Below are 12,500 nucleotides of genomic sequence, written 5' to 3'. Positions count from 1 at the left end.
ACAAGAACTCTTTTCAATTTATCGTGCTTGGATAAGAAAAAAAAATCTACTACCTTCCGTCTCCATAGACAACTATTGTCCCTGAAAGCTGTTTTTATATATGTACAACGGATTGCTTGAAGCTAACTTCCTTCTTACACCTCGATCCTTGGATTATATATATAATATATATATATATATATATATATATATATATATATATATATATATATATATATATATATATATATATATATATATATAACAGGGTGTTCGGGATAAATTTGACAGTTTGCATAAAAGGAAAAGAAAACATAATATCCCAGACAAAAATTGAAGTATTTTAAAACACGAAAGTTATCAACTAGATTAAGGCTGGGAGATAACGGTTTACTCAAAGAAGCCGCCCTGGTGCATACTTACCTCGCTGTGTCCCTAGGAATGTCTTGGAAAACGTTTTTGATCTTGGTTAGCCCTGCCTTGATATCATATATATGTATGTATGTATGTATGTATGTATGCATGAATCTGTGAATGTATATATGTGTGTATGAATGTATATATGTATATGTGGATTTATGAATGTATGTGTGTGTGTTTATATATACATATTTATACATAATTAATATTTGGGCTTGTATAATATGTGTGCGATAACTTCTTCCACATAAAAGTCATTTCGTACAAATTATCCAGGATCGTCAGATAAGCTTCGTCTTAAACTACGCAGTATTTTGGTCATAATACAATATTTTTATGCATAAACGTAAGAAGCACAGCATTCTGCTCGCTCACTGGCCGCCTAGAAGTATCACCCAAATTTCTTTTAAATCACTTTTCACCCTATGTGAAGTAAGAAAAGACACATTTGAGAAATGAGTCTTAATCTCAAATTATGTCTTAATCTCAAATTAGTCTTAATCTCCGATTAATTTGAAATGATGACATTCAGATATGTGCTCTTTTAACAATGAACCAGAACGAAAACTAAAAGTAACAAAAATAACACAAAAATAACTCCATAAATATATAACGGTGTATATGTGATATGGATTGTTTGTGATGACAATAGGAGGCGAACTACGCTGCGAAACATTAGTTGAAATATTACGAATCATGACATGCATTCATTCAAATCAAATACCGCAGAAGACGAATGCATATGTTTATTTTATTCGAAAGCAAAAATAATGTGAAGTAGTTTTAGCCCTCAAAAGCTGAGAATATGATTGGTTGAAATTCGAACAAATTATTATCAACATCATATATGAATTTTCGCCCATTGTTTTTTTCTAGTAAAGACTATCGAATTAGAAATGTTATACCAATACAGTTACACGTATAGTCTTTTAGCTGTTACTCCTTTTTGACCATTTTCTCGTGTGCATACAGAATTTGTCGCAAAATATCAATATATTCATACTGTGTTATTTAGTGATTCGCTTATGCATCTTTATATATTCTCTAAATTCTTCGAATTCTTATGAGAGACGGCTTTTAACTAACAAGTCAGGATAGATCATTGAAAGTTAGATTAAAACAGAGGCTTTCTGAAAGATCTTACATATTATAATTGCTCTGTTTACACTAATTCAATTTTCAGAATGTGTGTATGTATGTGTGTGACTGTGTGCATTATGTGTATGTGATATACGTATATAATACACATACGCATACACACACACATAAATATCAAATGGCGCTTTTCTGAATGCTTGACCAGCAATTATGTCAAAAGATGAATTCCTTTTAAGTCGAAATTGTAATTAATTTTCAATTTTAGACTAGAGCTATTTAAATATTAGAATACTCCATTTGTTTTTATTGATAAAGTCGTCTACATCATACAGTTCCTATCTACACTATTGATAATTCGTTTTGTTTAGCCCCAGGTTAGTCGCACTCCGGCTACAAACATCTCCTTTTTTTAACAGATAAATTTCCCTTATGTATTTTTTTCTTCAAGACATAGATTTGAATTTTACAGATATTGGAAATTTCGGACCTCCACGTCGATTGAATAGAATGGCATTGCTAATAACAGAAAATTTTCTCTTCTATTAAAGTTACCAAAACCATTGATTTTATTTTATTCTGTGATAACTGTTTGTTTTACGTTGTTTTCCTTTCCTTTTTTTCCAATATATATGTTTTGTCTCTATTTTCAGCTCCCATTGAAATCCCTGACGAAAAGAAAATCATAAGGGATCTGTTGCTTCTGTACGAAAAACGTGGAATTGACGGTCGTCCAGTTCGTAACAGTTCCATGCCAGTGTCTGTTAAGTTTAGCATACAACTTATACAAATTATGGACCTCGATGAAAAGAATCAAATTCTTAAATTGAGTGTTTGGGACAGATATGTAAGTTCACAGTTTACGATATTACGATTTTTTTCTACACGTCACTTTTTATCTTATTATTTCCAAGTGTAATCTATGTCTAGTGTCTTATAAATGTGGAAACACTGAAGAAATTACAAAAAGAGACATCTTTTTAGTAATTTTTAGCATTTTGCGCGAGTAATATTGGCCGCTTAAATATAAAGTTAAGAATACTTCAGATGTCATATTTATTTGATGATTTCATCGGTGGGTAGGAAGGACAGCACCTATCAGCTTCTCTTCTAGTTCCTCAACAGTTACGATGAGATTTTGTTCGAGCTCTAGAGATCTTCCAGGATGAGGCTCGTCTTCTAGACCGTAGTTTCCGGTTCAGAATTTCTGCAACCACCGTTGACACTAGCTTACGCTTATTGTCCGACCCCCATATACTGCATAAATATTCCTCACACTTTCCGGTGCGTTGTTGCCTTTATCGAACTCATAAACTAAAATATGCCGAATATGCTCCTTTGTAATTTACATTATAGCTTTGAAATAATTACTCTTCGAAACATGCACTCAGAATAAGCACAAGGTACAATTACTATCTGCTTTTATAGCAAGTTGATGCAGGTAGTTTATCCCGTCTCCCTCCGACATTTAGTTCATGCAATTGAAAAAAAACGCATTATTTATGAGATAACCCAACATGTGTGTGTGTGTGTGTGTGTGTGTGTGTGTGTGTGTGTGTGTGTATGTGTGTGTGTGTGTGTGTGTGTGTTTGTGTGGATGTATATATATACACACCACACACAAAGGGCTAGTAATATAACTATTATTTAACAACATACTCAAAGAGCAACTAACGAACGAGAATAAATATGTATTCATTTTAATCATTCATAGCAAACTCTGTTATCTTTCGTTCTGTCGAACTCATATATTCGACACACAACTATTTTTTCCTTTATTAAGGGAAATGGTAATTTGCATTGAAAGCTTTTGCATAGGAAATTCTAAATATATTATTATCAACTGAATGATAAGTATATATAATGTATAAATCTATTACAGGCTTGGAAAGATGAGTTTCTTGTTTGGGATCCAGCGCAATATGGCGGTGTGACGAACGTACGAATCCACCAAGATAAAGTATGGAAACCTGACTTTAAACTTTATAATTAGTAAGTATTTTACTTGTATAATTTTATTTGTATTTGTATTATATTTAGAGTCCTTTCGTTTCACACTTATATCCATAATTATTTAAATAAAAACTGTGAACCATGGTAATAAGAAGGGGAGAAGAAAGACAGACGAAGAAAAGGTAGAAGGAGAAAAGTATGACTGCTTCACTGACAGGAAGAGTGACGACGACAACAACTTAACAAGATATCTGATGCGTCTGACATTCAGTATTGTTGTTGTTCTTTTTTAACCCTGCTTTAATTCCCCTATCAACCATGGTCTTTGTTTTATTGGGAGTTTTTTTCAATTTTTTTTATTCAGCTATTATCACATATGCTAATTCTAAACAAAGAAGTAAAAACAAGGCAGTGTAAATTTAGGGCAAATTGGCTGCTGTTTCTAGCAAATCAAATGACCACATATAGAGGCCCTTCGTTGACTACATCCAGGCACCCCTCAGCATAAATTATATGTGTATTAAAGCGCCTCCGACTCTCTTCAAATTATGGATTGTTTCATGAGAGTACGCAAAGAGAACTATCTTTTTTGATGAAATTATTTATTGCTCCCGGCTGAATTTCAGAAAAATAAACATGAAAAATATCCATAAAGTTTATAAACCTTTAAAAAATGCATTAATTAAAAACGCGGTGGTTTGCTTCAGTGTCAGAACGGAAATCTAAATCAGAAATCATTAAATACCATTCTGGCTAGAAGGAAATGACACCAGTGCATCGCACCTGTTTCTGACAGCCAGACAAACTGAAGATACAGTGAAACAGCCGCTGGTAAATTGAAACAGAAAACCTACGAACAGTAATCCGATATCCCATCAGGCCCTCCCGTATTAAGAGCCTGGAGGAGAGGAACGAAGTGAGGAAGAAGCAGATAAAGACGAAAAATAAGCAAGTAGTAGTAGTAGTAGTAGTAGTAGTAGTAGTAGTAGTAGTAGTAGTAAACGAAAGATGAAAGGTGTTATGCCAATAACGTCATGAAGTGCATGATGTTAATAACGAGAATAGGTCAAAAGATGGACAAGGAGAGCACCATGCCGTCTTTCACATTCTTATACACTCTACTAATAAAGCATATTACTTTACCTCCAATATTCGAGTACTATTTTTTATATGTATATATATATATATATATATATATATATATATATATATATATATATATATATATATATATATATATGTGTGTGTGTGTGTGTGTGTGTGTGTGTGTGTGTGTGTGTGTGTGTGTGTGTGTGTGTAGTGTATGTGTGTGTAGTGTATAGATATGTGTATAGGTATCTTCATATATATATGTGTCTGTGTGTGTGTGTGTGCATATGTGTGTATAAATATATTCATATGTGTATATAGATATATATATGTATATATTTATATATTATACATATGGTGTGACGTTTTGGGCGCAGGTGTGGCTGGGTGCTAAGACATTTGCTTCCCAACCACATAGATCTGGGTTCAGTCCCACTGCGTGACACGTTTGGGCAAGTATCTCCTAATATTGAATTGGGTCAGTCAAAACCTTGTGAGTAGCTATAAGGAGAGAGAAACTGAAAGAAACCCGTCGTATATATACGTGTGTGTTTGTGTGTGTGCGTGTGTGCGTGTGTGTCTATCTGTCTCTCCTCCACCACCGCTTGACAATTGGTGTTGGTGTGTTTATGTATTCGTAACTTAGCTGTTTGGTGAAAGAGACCGTTAGAATAAATGCCAGACTTATAAAATGAATACTGGAGTTGATTCATTTGACTAAAACTATTTCAGAACACTGATCCTGCATGGCCGCAGTTTAATGTCTGAAATAAGTAAAAGATAAGATGTGTTTGTGTGTGCGCGAGCGCGCGGAGACGCAAGCTGTGTAGTGAAAAAACTATTAATCATCAGCCATCAACCTTGCTTAATTATGTAAATGTCTTTGTTTGTCATAGTTCTTTTTCTATAAAAATGAATTAGTTATTCTTAATCTCGAGAGCTTGCAAGACCGGAGTTAACGCACCCTTATGAATCTTTAATCAAAGAAAAAATCTAATTACTTCTATCCTCTCGTCAACCTCGAATCGCACCAAAAACATCTAAGTATTCTACAGCTTACAAAACAGTAAGTTAAAGTAAACTCTATCTCGTGTTTGAGATCTACTTATCCTATTGTATAGAAGGTTTTTTTTTTAAATCGTAGAATTTGGTTACCATATCTGACTGCAAACAGCCTTTGGATGTTGGGCAGATATAGGACCTTGTGTTGCAATAGATTAATTTCAGTGCTCAAAAGGGGTTGATTTCATCAATATTTCCTAAATTAAACCCTTAGCAGTTTGAATGAATTTCTTCGGTGAAAAAGATTTGAATATTACTGATTGCGGCGAGCATGATAGATACAGAAATTTCTGTTCGCTCTTATGTTTCATTCCATTTCTACTGTATCGCTCTGTGTGCTTTATTATTTTAAAATCACTCGATAAAGCAGTACCCATAACCTGTTACAGAGATTCTGATCCTAGTAGAAAGATATCGTCAAACTGGAAGCTGGATCGAATTCTTGCGACATAGTGGATTCCTCTAAAAACAACCAAAGTTGTCTTAAACCGAGTGTCAGATTTTAAGTGTGCCGTATAAATCGGCCATGTACACAAAATAAAAAGGACAGGAACAAATTACCACAAAACATCTAGTTCGACACTTTTGCAGTCCTACATGCCTTGGTAAGTTTAAACATAATGTTGAAAGTCTTACTTTGTCAATAATTCATTAGTAACATAAACTTAATTTCCAAGAGCGGTATATACAAAATATAAAGATGTCTAAACGTACCTCTACGGATGAGGGGAAACAGAAACAATAGAAAACACGGAAATTTAAAAAATTCGAACCCTTACATTCTGTTTTACATTGAAAATAAACACAGATGATGGAAGAAGGAAAAAAGTTGACTATACAATACAGAAGACTAAACTTTAGCTGGAATCGAGCCTATACCCTATGCTTTACAATGAACATTAAAGTATTAAATCTGTTCAATAATTGAATATTCCGCTTATTTAAAACAGGAAGAAAAATTACATATCAGATAATTTATACAAAAAAAATATTGTATTTAATTTAGACGCAAGGCCAGCAATTTCGAGGGGAGTTAATCTATTATATCTACTCAGTAATTGGTTGATACCTTATTGTATTGACCCCGGTGTGTTGTGTTCTTCAGCAAAACATTTTATTTCACGTTGTTCTAGCCCACTCAGCTGTAATTTAGTAGCCCCGCTACGGATGCCATGGACACCTGGAAATCGGGTTTATGAATCCTAGGATCGAGACAGTAATGTTCAGGAGGTTGAAGATGATGATGCTGACGACGACGACGACGACGACGACGACGACGACGACGACGACGACGACGACGAGGAGGAGGAGGAGGAGGAGGAGGAGGAGGAGAAGGAGGAGGAATGCAATGTTGACCTTGATGTAATTTAAACTTAACGCCTGAAAAAATAAAAGTGACAAAATACAGCGAGTCATTTTCATTTTCTCCGAAGCTTTGACGATTCTGCTGAGTACCACTTCAAATACTATTTTAAGAATGGTTTCTTGTTTAAGCACAAGGCCGCTGTTTTGTGTGTACAGGAGCTAATCGATTGCATTCAACCCAATACTTGACTGGCCCTGCACTATATAGAATCCAGAGGAATGAAAAGCAAATTTGACCTCGGCGAAATTTGCTTAAGCGTTGGAATATATACTGCACAGAATTTATTTCGAAACTCTAACGCTTCTGCCAGATTACTGCTCCTGTTGATAATGATATGAAAATATTAGATTTCAACCTTAACTAGGGATATAAAAAGTGCGGTCTATTTGGTAAAGATGTTCTCCCCCATTTCTGAATATAAACAACCAATGGTTGTTGGTCACATATAGGACACGGTTACGTGGCAGATTTATTCCACTGCACAATAAAGGTTGACTTCATCCTAACCAAGCACAACCTCTCCAATACGAATGAACTCCCTCGGTGGAAAACACACACACACAAACATATATAAACACACATACAGGCACGTACTCATGCCTATATATATATATATATATATATATATATATATATATATATATATATACGCCTTTCTGTATTTATGAAAACGGTGTGATAGTTGGTGTAGATTCATAATACAGCTGTATGCATATCATAATATTCCTGCAACAGACAAATTATAACTTGAGTGAATACTTGTGTTTTCAAAGTTTACGTCAGACCTTTATTTGTTACAATTTGCGATTATTTACAGTGCAGATGAGCGAACCGAAGAACACCGAGAGGCTCTTGTCGTCGTCAAGTCTACAGGAGCTATAGTGTGGATGCCCCAGGTAAGAAGCCTTTCAGCATTTTCTAAGCTTGACAATCTTTCTTACTTGTATCTGAATCGGGATCTTTTTTTAAAACGGGGGCCACATTTTTCATTAACGAAACACTTTGAAACTTGGAACACTGGAAGAATGTGACATATAAAACATCTTTTTCTCTTAGTCTTCTTAAAAAAAAAAGAAATCCATAAGTTATTCCATGTTAAAGTTGTCGTATTTCTGTAATTTCAACCAATCACTGACGTCCATTCAGCCGATATACATTAAGTGCCGACTACATAAACAAACGATTCTGAAACAATTAACCCTAACCCTAGGGTTAGGGTTAGGGTTAGGGCTAAAGCAAATTTAAAATGAAAAAAGCAAATAAAACGAAGGTATGGAGATTAAATACGCTTTACATCGCTTAATCAGCCAAAGGAGTAAATGTAAACAACTGAATACTTGTCAGTGATTGGTTGAAATTATCGAAATAAGACAATTTTTTACATGAAATAAATTCGAATACAAAAATATTTTTCTGTTCTATAACACAAAATAGATAAGTATACGAAGTTTGAAAGTCTTTCCGTACCAAAAACACTACGTAAAACATTAATGAAAAATGTGGCCCCCGTTTTAAAATAGATCCCTGAATCGTTCTAAAGAAAAAGATGGATCCTGTCATTCGTTTGTGGATTACCGTTATGCAAATACTGTACTTCTGCCCATAATCGAGCTCCTATGTGAGAACATTTTATTTTAATCGATGAAAACAAACCTTTAATATTACTAATTTCTGCTGAGTGTTTGGGACCGATGCTAAAATTAAATAGAGAATTTAACGATTTTTTTTTTATGTACAAGTGGTCTAGGTGTTTTATACAGCTTTGTGTTATAAAAAGTTTACCGATGTCTAAATGTTTAATGTTAGCTGTTGATTCGACAAAATAATGTTCTTAGAATAAGCAGCAGAGTATTTCTAATATCAAATTTTTACGATTTACTAATATTATGATGATATATGGGAAAAGCATTACATAGCTTCAAGTGCCTCCATTATTTTAGGAATTACCTTATAATACACTTGTTAATTTTTCAAGTATCAATTTTCGTGGGATTTATCAATCTAATCGTAATTTTCGTGCTACAATTCACTTCGACTTTGAACGAAAATTAAGACATTTCTACAATAAGGATTCTGTTCTACCGCATACATTTTAATTTTCCAATATCTTTTATAGTCCTTTTGCCTAATTGCTGAGTTTTATCACAAAGACAACATATATATATATATATATATATGTGTGTGTGTGTGTGTGTGTGTGTGTGTGTGTGTGTGTGTGTGTGTGGGTGTGTGTGTGTGTGTACATATATATGTATGTATAAATATGTATATATATATATATATATATATATATATATATATATATATATATATATATATATATATATATATATATATATATGTATATATATGCATAATATAAATAATATATATGCATATATAAGGGAACAATAAAACATCCAGATAGACGATACAAAGAAAACAAGGACAGGTCATTCGGAGTTTTCTTTCCTCAGTCGAGTACCAGATTATCTTTGCAATTTCAGCTGGTTATACTCGAGATTTCTCCAATCTGGCCAGCCCCAAGGAAAAACTAAGCTAAGAGCATTAGATTCCTTGGAAGAAAGCAGCGAATGTATACAAAACCAAGGACGGTAAAAAAAAACGAACAATGGTACACAAATACATTTAAAATAATAGCAGGACATAACAGCAGGTGTCTTTCGACTAAGGACGAATTCAATTAAGCTGGCGTGTGTGGAAACAAAGACTTACGGCAGGGATACAAGATTTCACAGGCACATGAAGGAATATCGATGTTGCACGCACAACGGCTGGCCAAGAAAGAAAAATCAGGCTTGAAGAGAGAGAGGTAGAAGCAGAAGGACAAGTCCCTCTGCCTCTACCTCTCTCTCTCTCTTCTCTTCCCACGTGACCAGCGCTCGGCCAAGCCTGATCTATCTTTCTTGGCCAGCTGTTGTGCGTGCAACATCATCCAGACTATGGATTAAGGCGTTATTCGTGCCTTCAAGGCACTTTACACTCGGAACTCTCTCCAACACCATGTGGACGCAATGGATTCGGACGAGAATTTCAACGTAAAGGAGTACTGGCTTAACTTCACGATCGCAACATGCCTGTAAGTCATCCACGCTGCTCTTAAAGACATGAAAATGAAACCGTCATCGCATGCTGGAAGGTGTGGCCATAGAGTGTCCAGGACTGCGAGGGCTTCTCACCTGAAGATATTCAGCAAGAGGCTGTCCAGAATGCGGTGAAACTGGCAAAGGTACCTGGTGACGAAGTTTTTGATGACATCACGCAAGGTGAGGTCAACGACCTCATCGATGGCTACTCTGAAACCCTGACAGACGAAGATTTGTTGGAGTTAACGAAGTCTGCCAGGGAGGAGGAGGCGCCAGATCTAGAGGAAGAGGAGGATGAGCTGGACCTAGCAATTGAACATCTGTCCGACCTTTTAAGGACAGCAAAGGAATTGCAAAGGAAAGCGGATGCAGGGGATACATATATGGTTCGATCTCTTCAATTCAAAAATGCCATCGATTCTTCCAAGCAGACATGTATAACTCTCCTCACCACCATGAAAAAACAATGACAGCAACTTCCCATCGCAATGTTCCTCAAGCCCACCAAGAAAGCCTTGCACGAAGATACGAGAACCCCTAAAGCACCTGAAAAAGAGGCGTCGCTTGAAGAGCTTTAAATTTTCTTTGCTGTGCAGTCATTAGCTTCATTATTTTTATCGTCGTTGTCTTAAATCAATATCATACATTTGTGGTGAGTATATATATATATATATATATATATATATATATATATATAGATATTTATTTATTTATGGGTTTCAGCCAAGTGGCTGCGGTCATGCTGGAGCACCACCGTGATTTTCCGTCTTTATGCTGTGCTCTCTTCACGTTCCTTGCATGGCTCTTCTCCTCCACCTGATATAGCCCAATCAAGAGTTTTGATGGCACATCTGGTGTATAAGAGAATTTGATATCGCTGCCCTAAACTGTGTCTCATTTCGAGCCATTGGTTCGTCTGGTATCGTGGAGAGGAAAGCATCGAGTTTTGTCTTGAAGACCTCCGCATCCATGTCTTGCATGTCTCTCAAATGTTTTGGCAGGGCATTGAAGAGCTGAGGTCCTCTGAAACCGAGGCTGGTGCAGTATCTCGTTCTTATGTGAGATGCAGTGGACGGCACCTTTGGCACCATGCAGTGCCGACCCGTGCGGGCATTCCTGTAGTACTTGATGCCAAAGTTTGGCATGTTTGCTGGTCTTTCTATATGGCACGTATTTGGTGCATATGTCTTGTATGGTTGACATAAAATGACTTAGTTTGAGGTCATTGTCTTGTACAGAAAGGTTGTCATGCCAGTTTTGATTTCGAATCTCTCTGCGAATTGACTTCCTGTCCGCCCTGTGGAAATTCAGGTTGGATATTGCTTGAGTCCTCCTGGTGGGGTGGGTGTCAGTGGGTTGTCTAGGACTATACATAGTTAATTCTATCATGTTATGATCTGAGAGAGATGTGGGCGTTATTTTCACATTATGGATTAGGCTCACATTGTTTGTGAAACAGAGATCTAAAATATTGCTTCCCCTGGTTGGTTGGAGTATCACTTGTTCCATGAACAGTATGTTGGATAGTTCTAGCAATGATTTTGCCTGGCTTTGTTCATGCAGTGACATCCCAGAGACGATGTGACCTTCAGGCCATTTAACATTTGGGAGGTTAAAGTCGCCTAGGAAAAGTATATTGATGTGTTGGTCCAGATTTGTCAGGACCTCTTCTATGCGTCTGAGGCTGTCCTCAAATTTACCTTCCTGCTTTGCGGTATTTGGTGGACGGTATGTTGAGCATACAACTACATCAATTTGTTTTATGTGTACTATTAAAGTATCACATACAGAGTTTGAGTGTAATAGGAGTAGTAGGGGTGTGACATCTTCTCGGATGTACATTGCAACTCCCCCATGACTTCTATCCCTTCTGTCTGTTCGGAGTACGGCATACTCTGGTATATTTATCTCCGCATCTGCTATATTAGGCGTTAGATGCGTTTCGGTAAGCATCATGCATATTGCTTGATTGCATGTTACTAGGTCTTTCAAGTATAGGAACTTTTCTTTGCCGCCTGTTCGTAATAGGCCCCGGATATTCAGTAGGAATATGGGTGTGATATCTGTGCAGGGGTTCCTGGTGCTAGCGGTGGCCATCTTTCTTTAAAAAAAACAAATATATATACATATAAATAAATGATATGCAGTGGAATTAAGAAGTATAAAAATCATTATTATGAGTCATTATAGAGAGGCATACTGGCCTCGCCATAGCTGGTCACTGACTCGGGATCAACACCAATTTCCCTTATATATATATGTATATATATATATATATATATATATATATATATATATATATATATATATATATATAAAATATAGATTTAATCAAAAGATTAAATGTGGTACTTAAAATGTTTGAGGCACCAGAATTTGGTAGGGTAAAACCAAAAACAAAATCAAGAGATTTGGTGAATAAAATTTGAAGAAAACAACAAAATTCAATA

At 35.7% G+C, this 12,500-nt stretch overlaps 1 protein-coding gene across 12 annotated transcripts in view; it reads left to right on the top strand.

Moving 5' to 3' along the window:
- The window catches only part of LOC106870663 (uncharacterized), a 1,027,926-nt gene that overhangs the window by 979,450 nt on the left and 35,976 nt on the right, over positions 1-12,500 (top strand). For all 12 annotated transcript variants that reach the window (XM_089362728.1, XM_089362748.1, XM_089362724.1 and 9 more), the window contains 3 exons: positions 2,148-2,341; positions 3,377-3,486; positions 7,782-7,860. In XM_089362728.1, the coding sequence (XP_089218854.1) occupies positions 2,148-2,341; positions 3,377-3,486; positions 7,782-7,860 (383 nt within the window). The remainder of the gene's footprint in view (positions 1-2,147; positions 2,342-3,376; positions 3,487-7,781; positions 7,861-12,500) is intronic.

Source organism: Octopus bimaculoides, chromosome 1, assembly GCF_046866305.1.
Source record: "Octopus bimaculoides isolate indiv1 chromosome 1, ASM4686630v1, whole genome shotgun sequence".
Taxonomy (NCBI): Eukaryota; Metazoa; Mollusca; class Cephalopoda; order Octopoda; family Octopodidae; genus Octopus; species Octopus bimaculoides.
The sequence above is the reverse complement of the archived record's forward strand: the minus strand, read 5'-3'. Positions and strand labels throughout refer to the sequence as shown.